At 46.2% G+C, this 17,415-nt stretch overlaps 1 protein-coding gene and 1 pseudogene across 1 annotated transcript; both read right to left on the bottom strand.

Moving 5' to 3' along the window:
• Positions 1-7,604: 7,604 nt before the first annotated feature.
• On the bottom strand, positions 7,605-9,148 carry LOC142908292 (uncharacterized; annotated as a pseudogene).
• A 907-nt stretch (positions 9,149-10,055) lies between these two features.
• LOC142908299 (uncharacterized) lies at positions 10,056-13,455 on the bottom strand. The gene has a single exon (XM_076058795.1). The coding sequence runs from the start codon at positions 13,277-13,279 to the stop codon at positions 12,647-12,649; it is 633 nt and encodes a 210-aa protein (XP_075914910.1). The 5' UTR covers positions 13,280-13,455; the 3' UTR covers positions 10,056-12,646.
• Positions 13,456-17,415: the final 3,960 nt, after the last annotated feature.

Raw genomic sequence — 17,415 nt, 5'->3', positions numbered from 1 at the left:
GGTGGAAGGGCCTTTGCTATTGATGCCCCCAGAGTCTTGAATGCTATTGCAATAAACTGCAACTTGAATTGCTACCAATGAGAAATTCTCTCAAAACTGCTCTAGAGGAGTTGTACACCCCAAGCTGCCACTGCTATTCATTGGCGTAAAATAAAATGTTTATCTGTATTAATGATTTAGCGTGCTGATCTTAAAGGTGCATTTAAAAATTTGAAACTCCGACCGATGCTTCTGTTGTTGTGGAGTAACTCATGCAGCCAGCTATGGCCCTAGGGTTTGGTGTTACATGTTATTTATGCAGTTTATTGTAAAAATTCGGTCACAGTCCTTGTGATCACTGTTACGTTGCAATTATGGCTTTATTTTTTGGTGATTTGGAAAACGTTTTTGGTTTGGACATGTTTGTTTTGTTGTCGTACGCAGTTAGACTGATGGCCTTAATCTAAGTTTTTGTGGTTGTTGTTGTTCTAGATTTGAAGCTTTCGTGACTGCAAGGATCCATACTCTTTGGTTATATTCGGTAAAGTCACGTAGGTAAAAATAAAGTAGCAAAAAAATCACGACGTTTCGGCCACAACACAAGCGGCCTTCATCAGGTGAAGGGACCAGACTGTCTCGAGGACAGCGCTGGAGTGAAACACAGCCATGCTCAGACCGCGACCTTTAAGCTGTGTGCGAGGAAATAAGGTTCCTTGACAAAGGAATTAGCATAAACAAAAAAAATTCGCATTTAATTGGTGGACTTAGCATGATGAAAGGTGTAGAGAGGAGTTTGGGGTACCACTACTTGAAAAAATATACAGTAACATTGAAATTAGTTTAAAGTTTGGTTCGATTTAGAACATCTTTTCAATGGTTGCTTAATTTTAAACCATCTTCTCGGTTGAAATTGTGTCTGTGTTTGTAGATCTGAATTGCCTCGTGAACAAATCTCTGATATAAAAAAACCGTGGGTTTGCAAAGAACCTTGGTATCGGAGAAAATTATATCGTGATCACCCACAGCGTTGTAACAATGATCAGCTACGGCAGAAGAATTCGTTTTGCCGTGTTTCAAATCTGATTTGTGCTCGCGAATTCAGTCAGAGACATGTCGTTTCGTCTCCCCGATATAGCAATCAACCGAGAGAGAACAACTCAATTTGTAAACCCCGGGGTACTGTAAGTCAGGAATGACATCCTTCACGGATGGGATCAGATCACGAATTTTGTGTACTGTATTGAACCGGACCTGGATCTTGTGTTTAGAATTTTGGAAATCTTTTTAGTAACGCCTGCTATATATGGTAGTGTGATGGTTTTGACCGGAGTATCAAGTGGTTGTTTCTGTATGGAGGGAGAAACAGCTTGGCGGATGGTACGGTCAGAGTATCCATTCCTTTTTATATTCTTAGCTCTTTCGGTAAAGTCACGTAGAAGGGAAACAATAAAATAATAAAATATATATATAAAAAAATAAAAAAAAATCTCATGACGTTTCGACCATAACACAAACGGTCGTCATCAGGTGTGTCGGTTTGCATTCATTTATTTATTTTTAAACGGTGTATTTATTTACTTATAAAAAAAACGTCAGCGCCACGTGCAGCGATTTGGCAGTTTATTTAGAAGGACTAGTCCATCTATATTCTCAGAAGAGGAGGGGGGAGACGAAAAATTAATGTATGCTGTCTGAAAGCCACTGTAAGCGTAAACAATAAATTTAGACCTGAAATGGTTTATCAAATCTTTCCAATGATTGCTCAGCCAGAATCCATCTTCTCGGTTGAAATTGTCTCTGTGCTTGTATATGTGGATAGCCTCATTAACGAATCTCTCATGGTAGCCAGATGGCTTACAAAGAACCTCTGTCTTGGAAAAGTCAATGTCATGTGAGCCTACTGAATTATAACAATGATCTGCCACGGCCGTGGTGTTGGTCCTACCGTGTTTAAGGTCAGCTTTGTGTTCACGAATGCGGTCCGAGACATGGCGTTTGGTTTCTCCAATGTAACTACTACGACAGAGGCAACTTAGTTTGTAGACACCAGGGTACTGTATGTCCAGAATCACATCTTTTACAGACGGAACCAGATCACGGATTTTATGTAATGTGTTGAAACGGACCTGGATCTTGTGTTTATTCAAGATTTTGGAGATCTTTTCTTCGTGATCCCCACAATGTAGGGTATCCGATTTACCATGGAAGTCGAAAAGGATGGCAAGCTACCTTTTTTGGATGTCCTAATTAAAAAGAGACCTGATGGTTCAATGAGCCACTCTGTCTACAGGAAAGCTACCCATACGGATGCTTATCTGAAACCGGATTCCCACCATCACCTTGCTTTCCTGAGTGGGAGTGTGAGCGGGAGTGTGAGGATGAGCGGGAGAGTGAACAGAGAGTATGGAGGGGGGTAGCTGAGAGTCGTAAAACACTTGAACTTTGAATTCTACAAGTTACCTGAATCGCACTCAGAAAGCCATAGACTCATTACACAGAGACCCACAGACTCACTACACAGAGACCCACAGACTCACCACACAGAGACCCACAGACTCACCACACAGAGACCCACAGCCACACCATAGAGAGACCCACAGACTCACCACACAGAGACCCATAGACTCACCACACAGAGACCCATAGACTCATTACACAGAGACCCACAGACTCATTACACAGTGAGACCCACAGACTCACCACACAGAGACCCACAGACTCACCACACAGAGACCCACAGACTCACCACACAGAGAGACCCACAGACTCACCACACAGAGACCCACAGACTCACCACACAGAGACCCACAGACTCACCACACAGAGAGACCCACAGACTCACCACACAGAGTCCCATAGACTCACCACACAGAGACCCACAGACTCACTACACAGAGACCCACAGACTCACCACAGAGAGGCCCACAGACTCACCACAGAGAGACCCACAGACTCACCACAGAGAGACACACAGACTCACCACACAGAGACCCACAGACTCACCACACAGAGACCCACAGACTCACCACACAGAGCCCCTGTGAAAAAAGAGCATCGTAGCTCATTGGATTTCTCATGCAGTGTAAATATTCTGATTCACGCGGCGCTGGGGTAGTACCGCGTGGTGGCCACAGGGGGGCGCTGGGATAGTACCGCGTCGTGGCCACAGGGGGGCGCTGTGGTAGTACCGCGTGGTGGCCACAGGGGGCGCTGGGGTAGTACCGCGTTGGTGGCCACAGGGGGGCGCTGAGGTAGTACCGCGTGGTGGCCACAGGGGGGCGCTGGGGTAGTACCGCGTGGTGGCCACAGGGGGGCGCTGAAGTAGTACCGCGTGGTGGCCACAGGGGGGCGCTGCGGTAGTACCGCGTGGTGGCCACAGGGGGGCGCTGGGGTAGTACCGCGTGGTGGCCACAGGGGGGCGCTGGGGTAGTACCGCATGGTGGCCACAGGGGGGCGCTGGGGTAGTACCGTGTGGTGGCCACAGGGGGGCGCTGGTGTAGTACCTCGTGGTGGCCACAGGGGGGCGCTGGGGTAGTACCGTGTGGTCGCCACATGGGGGCGCTGGGGTAATACCGCGTGGTGGCCACAGGGGGCGCTGGGGTAGTACCGCGTGGTGGCCACAGGGGGCGCTGGGGTAGTACCGCGTGGTGGCCACAGGGGGGCGCTGTGGTAGTACCGCGTAGTGGCCACAAGGGGGCGCTGGGGTAGTGTCGCTGCTGCGGGGTCCACGTTCTGCTCTGCTCCCCACCCCTCTTCTTCCTCCCCCCCTACTGCCGAGGCCTCTATATAGCCTCGTGCCACGGCAGATCTCTCGCTGCGCTTGTCCCACCCGATGACGATTATTTTAATTATTTTATTTCTTCATAACTTTACCTAAAAGAACTAAAAGTATTTCCTGTAGTCACGAAAGTTTTTTTTTACCTACGCCGGTTTTTAGCCATGGAAGCCAAATTTTCAGCAGCAGCGGCACTGAGCGGCGTCTTCACGGCTCCCTCGCAGCCAACCGCGCTTGGGACTAACGCCAGGACGCCGCAGCACCAGCGACTCACAACTAGGGGGGATGCGCGGGTGACGTCTGGCAGCGGCAACTGCTGTCGTACTGTGCTGGCCTGTACTGCACCTGTCCACCAGAGGGCAGACTTAACCACGAATTGAATGCCTGTGGTACTGCACTTTGTCCACCAGATGGCAGACTTAACCACGAATTGAATGCCTGTGGTACTGCACCTGTCCACCAGAGGGCAGACTTAACCACGAATTGAATGCTTGTGGTACTGCACTTTGTCCACCAGAGGGCAGACGTAACCACGAATTGAATGCTTGTGGTACTGCACTTTGTCCACCAGATGGCAGACTTAACCACGAATTGAATGCTTGTGGTACTGCACTTTGTCCACCAGATGGCAGACTTAACCACGAATTGAATGCTTGTGGTACTGCACTTTGTCCACCAGATGGCAGACTTAACCACGAATTGAATGCTTGTGGTACTGCACTTTGTCCACCAGATGGCAGACTTAACCACGAATTGAATGCTTGTGGTACTGCACTTTGTCCACCAGATGGCAGACTTAGCCACGAATTGAATTCTCGTGGTACTAAATCTTGACCTGTGGTACTGCACCTGTCCACTAGAGGGCAGACTTAACCTCGAATTGAATGCTTGTGGTACTAAATCTTGACCTGTGGTACTGCACCGGTCCACCAGAGGGCAGACTTAACCACGAATTGAATGCTTGTGGTACTGCACGTTGTCCACCAGATGGCAGACTTAACCACGAATTGAATGCTGGTGGTACTGCACTTTTTCTTCTTTGGTTCTTTCGGTAAAGTCACCACTTAGAATGGGAATAAAATAATACATTGATACAATAAAATAATACAATGAAATTCTCACGACGTTTCGGCCACAAACACAAGCGCCCTTCATCAGGTGAAGGCTGTCTGGAGGACAGCGCTCGAGCAAAAAAAGCCACGCTCAGATCGCGACCTTTAAGCTGTGTGAGAAGAAACAGAGCGCCTTGACAAAGGAATTACCATAGAATTTAGCATTGAAACGGCTGTGTGATTAGCTTGTGACTGGTCACAGAACTGGCTATGTTAAAGTCAGAGCATACACATTCACAGAGGCACCTAGTACAAATCAAACAGGAGAATTTAGCACCTGTCCACCAGAGGGCAGACGTAACCACGAATTGAATGCTTGTGGTACTAAATCTTGACCTGTGGTACTGCACCTGTCCACCAGAGGGCAGACGTAACCACGAATTGAATGCTCGTGGTACTAAATCTTGACCTGTGGTACTGCACCTGTCCACCAGAGGGCACACGTTACACGTCAAGCGCCGGTAATAAAAAGGAAACTCTGCGGCCGATTTGCTCTGCAATTCTTTATTTCTTCACGGATTTTCACGTAACAAACTACTGCGTTGACATGCCAAGCATGTCCCATACGTTTACCCCGTTGAATATTTGGTGAATATCGGTGCTGAAATTGCTTGGGAATGCAGTGCGTTTCACTGCGCCCTTCATATCGGCAACAATCAAATCCTTCATCGACTTCAATGCAAAATGCCGCCCCGGTTGCCCAAGTCACACAAGCAAGTGGCGTTTGCCTTTCGACTCTACTCGACAATTAGCGCCATAAACAATTCAACTCACCTCGCAGAGACACGTTTAAAGGCATATGGGTTAGGGTTAGGGTTACGGGTTTGGGTTATGTGTTAGCGTTATGGTTAGGGTGCGGGTTAGGCTTTATGGTTAGGGGTTTAGGTTAAGGGTTAAGGTTAGGGGTTAGGGTTTCGGTTTAGGGGTTAGAGTTTAGGTTTAGGGGTTAGAGTTTAGGTTTAGGGGTTAGGGTTTAGGTTTAGGGGTTAAGGTTTAGGGGTTAGGGTTTAGGTTTAGGGCTGAGGGTTGGGGTAGTTAGGGTTAAGGCACCTATGCAGTTTTTAGCCAAAATTATCCAAATTTTCATAGCTACATTTACCAATAAAAAGTGAATTCCTCCCATTTGTTTAGCATTACTATGCTCTATATTACATTAAAAGTGTGACATCTCACCATGAACATTTCATGTAAAAAAAAAGCAAATCGGATTACTAACTTATGCCGTTTTTGGTCAATATTGGGCAAATTTCTACAGCTTTATTTTTCAACAAAAGTGCAATCCTCTGGTGTGTTCCGCCTGAGTATTTATTTCGTTAAAAAGTTGGAAATTTTACCATGAAATTTTAAAGTAAAAAAAATAAAACCTCTGCAGTTCATGGCCAAAATGAGCCAAGTTTCCATAGCTTTATTTTTCAATAAAAAGTGCATTCATACATTGTGTTTGCTGTAGTAGGCTACATATTACACACATTTACAATTTCACAATAAAATTTTCAACTCACAGGAAAAAAATCGGCATACCTTTTTTGGTCAAAAAGCAAATTGGTATACTAACCTATGCCGTTTTTGGACAAAATTGTGTTAGGGTTTGGGTGAAGGTTAGGGGTTAGGGGTTAGGGTTAATGTTAGGGGTTAGTGTTAGGGATTATGGTTAGGAGTTAGGGTAGGATTAGGGTCAATGTTAGGGTTAGGGGTTAGGGGTTATGGTTAGGGTTTATGGGTTAGGGTTAAGGGTTGGGGGTTAGAGTGTTGTTGTGGAGAATGTATCTACTAGATGTGCTCTGCCTTGTAACCGATTACAAATCTGTACCAAAAATGAATTTCAAATGTAGTCTCTTAAAATTACCTCCTTGCTATGAAGCAGATCAGCAGACACGACATCTTTCATTTATCGATCTCTCCACGAAACAAAGGAATGTTTTACACAAACTATAACTAGCACAGCCTTCTGGGAGTGCATCATTGATTCAGTGCAAGCCAATGTGGACCCTTATTGGTGCACAGCGTCTCAACAGCAGCCGGGCTTGCTTCAACCGTTACGGACATCCAGACGTTAATCAGCAAGGACCATTTCTTGTCCTAGTTAGAAAAAAATCTACGTCAACACGTAATACAAAATTATAATTCGTGTTGTCGAGAATGTATCTCCTCTACGTGTAACTTTTGAGTGGTATGCCTTGTAACTGATTAATTATCCGAGTGTGCTCCCTATTTCAAAGACAATGAGTTGATCCGGAGAGAGATGCTTCCTGAAAACACAAAAATACCCTTTGACCTGTATCACAAGAACAATGAGTCTCACCTGAGTTATCTGTACAGGTTACTTCCAAAACATACACTTTGTCCTAACATCACTTATTCAATGTTTGTCCCTTATAGACAAAATGTTACATGTACGCACACAATCGGACAAGTATTTATTCTAAATTATTGAGTCATTTTAACTAAATTTTATAACTGCACTGAAATATACTGTATCAGGTTACATCGTATGAACATGAAGATATTTAAAAAAATACACACCGTCTGCTTAACAGTGTATGTACAAGATATTATTGTGTCATTCAAAACGATTAGGCCATTGTATGCACGCGTTTGGGTCAAGATGTATCAAATTTTAAACATTACCTACAAACTCCACAACTGAGATGCCACATCAACCATCGCCCCCTACTGACAGGTTCTTGTCCACATGCAGGCCGGTGCAGGACCACCACCTTGTGCCACACAGAGGCAGCTGCTACTTGGGGATGCTCTTCGAGTGTTTGAGACGAGATACGACGCAAAACTCCGAATTGCCAGAGGCGATAAAGCAAGCACCATATAAATGCAATTATGATAACATAGTCAACGCTTGGGAGCTTATTGGCATTCGCTCCTGGTTAGAGATCTACCCAACCCACAGGTCCACAAAGACTGGCCACTGTTACCCTGCTGGTTGATCCTAGGAATTGAGTGTTCAACTTCACATTCTTGTCATTAAAGGCCTGTGACAAAGGTGCATCTATTGCAGTGACATCGTCTCAAGCTTACACATCTACCGGGTCTCCATTTGATTTTGTATTGTCTCGCAGGAAGTCCACCCACACTTCCACTTCCACAAACTGCTGGGAGTTGCCTCGCTCTGCCTCACAGTCAGAATTCTCCTCCTGCTTCACGTTGCCTCCATCGATGTGAAGGTCCGATTTTGGAGTAGAATTTTCATCTTCATATTTTACCTTCACTTCTTCGCTCTTCACCATCACTTCTTCACATTTCACCTTCACTAATTCGCTCTTCATCGTTACTTTTTCACATTTCACCTTCACCTCTTCATGTTTCACCTCGATCCCTTTAAAAGTGTCCAGGCTGGGATTTTCTTCCGGTTCTTGTTTCATGAGGGATGGGCTCATTGCGGCACTTTGACTTTCACAAGATGATTTTAGACTCCACTCCTTGTGGATCTTCTGCTGCTTTTGAGATCTCTGGTGTACATGAAGATTTGATGAATGTGCAAATGCCTTTCCACACACACTGCACTTGAAGGGTTTTTCTCCCGTGTGTGTTCTCTGGTGTTTTTTAAGAGTAGATGAACGTGCAAACGCCTTCCCACACACACTGCACAAGAAGGGTTTCTCTCCCATGTGTGTTCTCTGGTGTGTTACAAGAGTAAATGAATGTGTAAACGCCTTCCCACACACACTGCACTTGAAGGGTTTCTCTCCCGTGTGTGTTCTCTGGTGTTCTACAAGAGTAGATGAACGTGCAAACGCCTTCCCACACACACTGCACAAGAAGGGTTTCTCTCCCATGTGTGTTCTCTGGTGTGTTACAAGAGTAGATGAATCTGTAAACACCTTCCCACACACACAGCACAAGAAGGGTTTCTCTCCCATGTGTGTTCTCTGGTGTTTTTTAAGAGTACATGATTGTGCAAACGCCTTCCCACACACACTGCATTTGAAGGGTTTCTCTCCTGTGTGAGTCTCTTGTGCCGTGTCAAATGTCCAGTACGATCCGTGCTGTATGCACAACGGTCGCATTGATGCCTTTTTGCACCGAGCTGCGCCGAGTGCCTTTGCTCCATCAGACCAATTCTGCAGAGGAAGCAACAGAGGAAGCGTCAGCTGCAGACAGAAACAAAATATCCACACAATCTACACGTCAGTATCGATGCACAGAGGAATGCATACACACAGTAACACATGACTTACACGTCTATATATTCATGATATAGTGAAAAAGTGTCCCAAATTCATCACACGGGCTGTTATGGCACACAATGAGAGGGCTAATGGTCATAAACGTGCCTGGAAGCCCTCGTATCTTCAAAATGAATGTTAACCCAAAACTCCGAGAACACAATTTCGGCTGTCTGGCTTCAAAAGGAATATGTATAAAAGCTAAATTCAGGTGACATAGCAAAGGGTGTGGAAAATAATACTATGTGTTATGCAGAAGTGCATAAATGAATGTTCAATCACAACTTAGAGGTGTGAAGCCAGGCACAGATGTCCTTGAATGCTGGGATGAACAGTTCCGACTTCAGCTGCACGTGTGTTGTGATAACTTCCTGACTCCATTCTTACAAAGAGTTCCAGAGGAAAACAAAAATAAACTGTTTTGATACAACCTCCGTGCTCAATACAGTTAATAGACTTTACTGAAAATGGAAACTTCACACTGTCACACACTGGCATGGTAAACAGTTGGTGGTGTGTCCAGACGCATGCCTGGCCACCTTCATCCACTCAGTATTAATGCTTCCTTACTCCACCAAGTAATTAATTAAAGATCAATCAACATCGCTGAGGCTGCGTGTCTCTCTCTCCATGTGGTGAGATGTTAACTACCTCTCCTGGCATACAGGAAGTCGTGGGTACGAACCCGACCCTGACGCTTGCTGTATATTTGGAGTTTGCGTGTCTCTCTCTCTCTCTCTCCCCGTGGTCGCGTTGATTTCCCTCTGGATCCCACTCCACATGCAGAGAGTTTTCATGCAGGAGGCGTTGCAAACCAATGCGCCCCCTGCATTAATGACGGAGGCGCAGGGACAGACGTTCGATCTGCAGACGGCGGTCTTGTCGCACGGCCAGCTGTGTCGCGTCATCTCGATCCCGCGATCCCAACCAGGTGAAAGTCCGCATCGAACCGAACCCCCGGCAAGGCCACCTACTTAACGACGAGAGGAAAATTCACACGAAATATCGTTTTCAATGAATAAGCTTTTAATGAAGAAATACAATTATCTAATTCAAAAACATAATACAATTCAAAGTTGTTTCATTTTCAAACTTCAAAACGGAGTATCGGGAGCTTGCGTGGAGGCGTCGTTCGTGTCCAATTCTTTTCGTGACTTTCCTGGCCCAAGGCCGTAAATGGTTGTGAGGGGCGCCGCAGGCGGTCAGGCTTGCTCCAACCCTCGGTTGTGAACATCCAGACGTTAATCAGCAAGGCCCATTTCTCGTGCTAATTCGACAAAACCTACGTCAACACGTAATACAAAATTATAATTCGTGTTGTAGAGAATGTATCTCCTCTATGTGTAACTTTTGAGTGGTATGCCTTGTAACTGATAAATGATCCGAGTGTGCTGCCTATTTAATAAAACAATGAGTTGCTCCAGAGGGAGATGCTTCCTGACAACAGAAAAATACCCTCTGACCTGCATCACCAGAACAATGAGTATCACCTGAGTTATCTGTACAGGTTACTTCCAAAATACACACTTTGTCCAAGCATCACTTATTCAATGTTTGACCCTTATAGGCAAAATGTTACATATACGCACACAATTGGACAAGTATTCATTCTAAATTATTGACAGGAATATTAACAAAATTGAAATACTGCACTGAAATATACTGCATCAGGTTACATCGTACTAACAAGAAGCTATTTTAAAACATACGCACCGTCTGCTTAACAGTGTATATACAACGTACCATTGCACCATTCAAAATGAGTAGGCCATTGCATGTTGGCGTCTGGGCCAAAATGTATAAAATTCTAAACATTACCTACAAACTCCACAACTGAGATGCCACATCAACCAACACCCCCTACTGACAAGCTCTTGTCCACATGCAGGCCGGTGCAGGGCCACCACCTTGTGCCAAACAGGGGCAGCTACTACTTGGGGATGCTCTTCGAGTGTTTGAGACGAGATACGATACAAAACTCCGAATTGCCAGAGGCGATTAAGCAAGCACCATATAAATGGAATTATTAGACTAGTGAATGCTTGGGAGCTTACTGCCTCTCGCTTCTGGTTAGAGATCTACCCAACCCACAGGTCCACAAAGACTGGCCGCTCTTACCCTGCAGGTTGAACCTAGGAATTGAGTGTTCAACTTCACATTCTTGTCATTAAAGGCCTGTGACAACGGTACATCTATTGGAGCGACATCGTCTCCAGCTTACACATCTACCGGGTCTCCATTTGACTTTGTATTGTCTCAGAGGAAGTCCACCCACACCTCCACTTCCACAAACTGCTGGGAGTTGCCTCGCTCTGCCTCACAGTGAGAATTCTCCTCCTGCTTCACGTTGCCTCCATCGATGTGAAGGTCCGATTTTGGAGTAGAATTTTCATCTTCACATTTGACCTTCACTTCTTCGCTCTTCACCATCACTTCTTCACATTTCACCTTCACTTCTTCGCTCTTCACCATCACTTCTTCACATTTCACCTTCACCTCCACATATTTTTACCTCGATACCTTTAAAAGTGTCCAGGCTGGGATTTTCTTCCGGTTCTTGTTTCATGATGGGCTCATTGCAGCACTTTGACTTTCACAAGATGATTTCAGACTCCACTCCTTGTGGATCTTCCGATGCTTGTGAGCTCTCTGGTGTACATGAAGATTTGGTGACTGTGCAAACGCCTTCCCACACACACTGCACTTGAAGGGTTTCTCTCCCGTGTGTGTTCTCTGGTGTGTTATCAGAGCAGATGAAAATGTAAATGCCTTCCCACACACACTGCACTTGAAGGGTTTATCTGCTGTGTGTGTTCTCTGGTGTACATGAAGATTTGATGAAAGTGCAAACACCATCCTGCACGGAGTGCACCTGAAATGTTTCTCTACCTTACTCTTTGGTTCTATTGGGTAAAGTCACGTAGGTGAAAATAAAATAACAAAAATCACGACGTTTCGGCCACAACACAAGCGGCCTTCATCAGGTGAAGGGACGAGACTGTCTGGAGGACAGCACTGGAGTGGAAGAAGCCACGCTTAGATCACGACCTTTAAGCTGTGTGTGAAGAAAAAGACCAAGCGCCTTGACAAAGGAATTAGCATATAATTTAGCATTGAAATGGCTCATTGAAATAGCTAAGTTAAAGTATACACATCCACAGAGGTACCCTTTGACAAAGGAATTAGCATCGAATTTAGCATTGAAATAGCTGAGTGATTAGCTTGTAACTGGTCACAGAAATATCTGTGTTAAAGTTAATGCTAAATTCGATGCTAATTCCTTTGTCAAAGGGTACCTCTGCGGATGTGTATACTTTAACTTAGCTATTTCAATGAGCCATTTCAATGCTAAATTATATGCTAATTCCTTTGTCAAGGCGCCTGGTCTTTTTCTTCTCACACAGCTTAAAGGTCGTGATCTAAGCGTGGCTTCTTCCACTCCAGTGCTGTCCTCCAGACAGTCTCGTCCCTTCACCTGATGAAGGCCGCTTGTGTTGTGGCCGAAACGTCGTGATTTTTTGTTATTTTATTTTCACCTACGTGACTATACCCAATAGAACCAAAGAGTATGGATCCTAGCAGTCACGAAAGCTTTAAATCTAGAATTGTTTCTCTACCGTGTGTGTTCTCTGGTGTCTTACAAGAGCAGATGAATGTGCAAACGCCTTCCCACACATACTGCACTTGAATGGTTTCTCTCCCGTGTGTATTCTCTGGTGTGTTACAAGAGTATATGACTGTGCAAATGTCTTCCCACACACACTGCACAAGAAGGGTTTCTCTCCCGTGTGTGTTCTCTGGTGTTTTTTAAGAGCAAATGATTGTGCAAACGCCTTCCCACACACGCTGCACTTGAAGGGTTTCTCTCCCGTGTGTGTTCTCTGGTGTGCTACAAGATTAGATGAATGTGCAAACGCCTTCCCACACACACTGCACTTGAAGGGTTTATCTCCCGTGTGTGTTCTCTGGTGTGCTACAAGATTAGATGACTGTGTAAACGCCTTCCCACACACACTGCACTTGAAGGGTTTATCTCCCGTGTGAGTTCTCTGGTGTTTTTTAAGAGTAGATGATTGGGCAAACGCCTTCCCACACACACTGCACTTGAAGGGTTTCTCTCCCGTGTGAGTTCTCTGGTGCTGTGTCAAATGTTCAGTACGATCCGTGCTGTATGCACAACGGTCGCATTGATGCCTTTTTGCACCGAGCTGCGCCGAGTGCCTTTGCTCCATCAGACCAATTCTGCAGAGGAAGCAACAGAGGAAGCGTCAGCTGCAGACAGAAAAAAAATATCCACACAATCTACACGTCAGTATCGATGCACAGAGGAATGCATACACACAGTAACACATGACTTACACGTCTATATATTCATGATATAGTGAAAAAGTGTCCCAAATTCATCACACGGGCTGTTATGGCACACAATGAGAGGGCTAATGGTCATAAACGTGCCTGGAAGCCCTCGTATCTTCAAAATGAATGTTAACCCAAAATTCCGAGCACACAATTTCAGTAGTTTTGCTTGAAAAGGAATATTTATGAAAGCTAAATTCACATGACATAGCAAAGGGTGTTGAAAATAATACTATTTGTGTCATGCAGAAATGCATAAATGAATGTTCAATCACAACTTAGAGGTGTGAAGCCAGGCACAGATGTCCTTGAATGTTGGGATGAACAGTTCCGACTTCAGCTGCACGTGTGCTGTGATAACTTCCTGACTCCATTCTTACAAAGAGTTCCGGAGAAAAACTAAATAAACTACTGTTTTGCGATAACCGCCATACTCAATAGAGTTAATAGACTTTACTGCAAATACAAACTTGACACTGTCACACACTCAGAGGTGGAGCCAGGATTTTCAGGTAGGGAGGGCAACCCCTCCAGCAATGAAAAATGATAGGAGTTGTTAGTAAGTAAGGAGTTGTTAGTAAGTAGTTGTTAGTAAGCAAGGAGTTGTTAGTAAGTAAGGAGTTGTTAGTAAGGAGTTGTTAGTAAGTAAAGAGTTGTTAGTAAGTAAGGAGTTGTTAGTAAGGAGTTGTTAGTAAGTAAGGACTTGTCCCTTGCTTTTTATTCGACGCGTGTGATAGGCATCGCGCTCGCTGAAGGTGTTTGCCATCAGGGAAGTCGTGTACTGTATACGCAACTGCGCACAATTCTGTGAGTCGTTTGTAACTGCTTTGCCATTACTTATTGCCAATTATGGACTCGGACTGTTGTCCTCTCATAAAGTCCCTGGCACGTAATAATATGCCACACGGTGGCAGTGGGGGGTCGCAAAATGCTGATTTATCCATATATAAAAGCGAAATGTGTGGATATGTGTGTCTGTTCGAAAGTGTTTAGCATACTTCCCAACATGCTACTGTTGTGTGTCTGAGCCTTTTCCAAAATTAAGATTAACAATAATATTTGCCGTTTTATATATATCTCATTTTTTGACAAAAATTAATTAATAAAACACGTAAGCCAGTCACACAGGGAAACCAGATGTCGATCATAAACAAAGCCATAAATAAATAAGGAAATAATAAACTCTCGAGGCGAGGATGTTAACAGCTATCTGCGAAGATCTCCAGATGAACAAGTGTATGATTTGCCCCTAAGGAAGGGTCTCTCAGAGGGGAGATGCGTCAGGCAGGTAGACACATTGACGCCAACGAGTTCAACACATTTCCCTCTTATTTGCTATTAAATCAACAGTTAAAATAAAAAAATGCAATTACAAGAATAAGCTAAAATTAGCGATCCTCACGCTCACTCCAATTAAGACCAGGCCACCAGATACATCAGTGAATCATTACCCAATTATTAATTCGATATCAAATGATTTTCACCTTTAATACTTTTACTGTTAAATCACAAGCTTGGCGACAGAAATACCGAGTCATGTCAAAGGTTTTCGAGAAGGAATGATGCGAACGGGCAAACTTACGAAACGAGTTAAACAATATTCCAAGAGACTCCCGACCGTTTTTGTCTCTCTCGCAGCGCGGAGAAGCAGGGATTACACCTTATCATAAGGGGCCATCTGGAGCGAGCCAGCCGGGTTTAATGAGAAAACAACAACAACAACAACCGCCATTCGCCACTAAGTGGCGGTGACGTCACCACGACGCTTGTGCCAGGCTATGTGCACCCTGAGGCCACGTGAAGTGTCGAACGCCCGCTGGCAGGAGGTCACGGGGCAGACCCAGGTGCCACGGGTCGACTGACTGAGATGACTGGCTGATGCACCACCTGTGCCCCCTACTGTGCCAACCTGCTGTGCTTTAGCCACCCGGCGCTCCGCTCGCTGTTGTGAGCGTCGCTCCTCCGCCCTCCGTTGTTGTTGGAGGGCGACTGCCTCCAACTGCCCAGTAGCATCCTTCACGAGCCTCCTCCACAGAGGCCGATCTTGACACCGCTGGTACCAGTCATCGGCAAGTCCACTCAGCTCCACGTCCTCCTGTACCACATCACTCCATCTCTTCTCTAGCCCGTGCCGCGCCCGCTTAGCCCCCTCAATCCGGCCAAACAAAAGCTGTTTCGGCATGCGGTGGCTGGGCATGCGGGCTACATGACCCAGCCATCGCAGCCTTGCCTGCCGGAGGAGCTCACCGATGGGACCCTGCCCAGATCTTTCAAGGATTTGTGAGCTCCTCACACAATCCAGTCTGGTTAAACCCAGGATGGATCGTAGGCAGGCCAGCCTAAATGTTTCTAACCGGCGAAGATGTTCCATTAGGGGGGTCCACGTTTCGCAAGCATAGAGAAGGGAGGGAATGACCGTGGCCGAGAAGACCTGAAGCTTAGTGCGGAGCGACAGACCAGGTAGCTTCCACACAGCGTTACGCAACCGATGAAAAGATATTGCCGCTCGACTGATTCGGAGTGAGACCTCTGCTGTTAAACTGGAGCCAGTCATAAGCACACTGCCCAGGTATGGGAAACTCTCCACTCTCTCCACAACTGCCCCATCACCGATTGGGAGTTGTGGGGGTGGAGTGTCCGATGGTACAAAATACCCAGGCAGGTGCTTAGTTTTGGTGGGGCTGATGGTAAGGCCCCACCTCTTAGTGGCATGCTCCAGTCTCAGCAGCAGCGTCTCCAACTCCTCCTCTGACTGAGCAGCTATTACCAAGTCATCAGCATACATAACGTGGTTGAGCAATAGGGAGCCATCCCTTGACCGCACCCGGGCATCGATTAGCCTCCCATTATATCTGTACCATATGGAGATTCCCCCGGTACAGCTATTGAAGGCTTCATGAACTACGTGGTCAAAATAGATGTTAAATAATGTGGGAGCCAAAGGACATCCCTGTCGCACCCCAAGGTGTACAGGGAATGGCTCTGACTCCCGGCCACGTAGTTTTACCCGGGCCCGCTCACCATCATGAAGGTCCTTAATGATCGTGAGCAGAGGGTCAGGTACTCCAAAAGCACGAAGAACGACCCAGAGCCCAGGCCTACTGATGGTATCATAGGCCTTGACCAGGTCAATAAAGCAGAGATGTAGGTCTTGTTGGAATTCCCTACACCTCTGCTGTAGCAGACGGACAGAAAATATGGCATCTGTGCAGGACCGCCCTTTCCTGAAACCGCATTGGGGCTCCGCAAGCCTCTCCTCAGCGTGCCTGGCAAGGCGATGCTGAATAATCCTTGCCAGGACCTTTCCCGGCACACTGAGGAGTGAGATGCCCCTGTAGTTGTTACAGTCTGTGCGGTCCCCCTTCTTAAAAAGGGGGACCACCAGGGCATCCTTCCAATCCTGCGGAACCCGTCCAGTGGTCCAGACTGTTGTTATGATGTCATATAGGGCAGTCTGTGCACAAACGCCACCCTCCCTCAGCATTTCGCTTGGGAGATCATCTCTGCCCGCTGCCTTTCCTGGTCTCAGACTCCGGATCGCCTTCAATACTTCCTCAGCAGATGGCACCTCAGCCAGCCACTCACAGGGGGTGACTTCATCCAATATTTGAGGCACCGCAGCCTCAGCAGGGTCATCCTCACTTTGTGCCGCGATGTTTTCCTGGCTGAGGGATTTTCCCTCCCCCAGGACCTCACAGAAATGCTCAGCAAATCTGCGAACCTGTTCCTGGGGGTCGGAAATTGGATCACCGTTTTTTCCCCTAATGATGGTAATAGGTGTGGCGCTGCAGGTTACTTTTTTGATGGAGTTAAATAGAGATTTGTGATCACGGGCCACTGAGGCAGACTCCATCTCCTCAGCAACCCGCGACCACCACCCATCCTTGCAGCGCCTCACGGCTCTCCGAACCTCCGAGCGAAGGCTGCGGTAAGCCTCCTCATTCTCTGACGTGGGATTCTGTAGCCGATGACAGTGGGCCTGTCGCTTTTTCTCAACCATCCTGAACAACTC

This window comes from Petromyzon marinus (assembly GCF_048934315.1).
Source record: "Petromyzon marinus isolate PM22_M1 ecotype Great Lakes invasive population chromosome 78 unlocalized genomic scaffold, UKy_Petmar_22M1.pri1.0 chr78_unloc.1, whole genome shotgun sequence".
NCBI classification, from domain to species: Eukaryota; Metazoa; Chordata; class Hyperoartia; order Petromyzontiformes; family Petromyzontidae; genus Petromyzon; species Petromyzon marinus.
This window is presented reverse-complemented; position numbering and strand designations above follow the sequence as displayed.

Excerpts from the sequence above, each read along its gene's own strand:
- LOC142908299 (XM_076058795.1), bottom strand. The coding sequence starts at position 13,279 with ATGGAGCAAAGGCACTCGGCGCAGCTCGGTGCAAAAAGGCATCAATGC.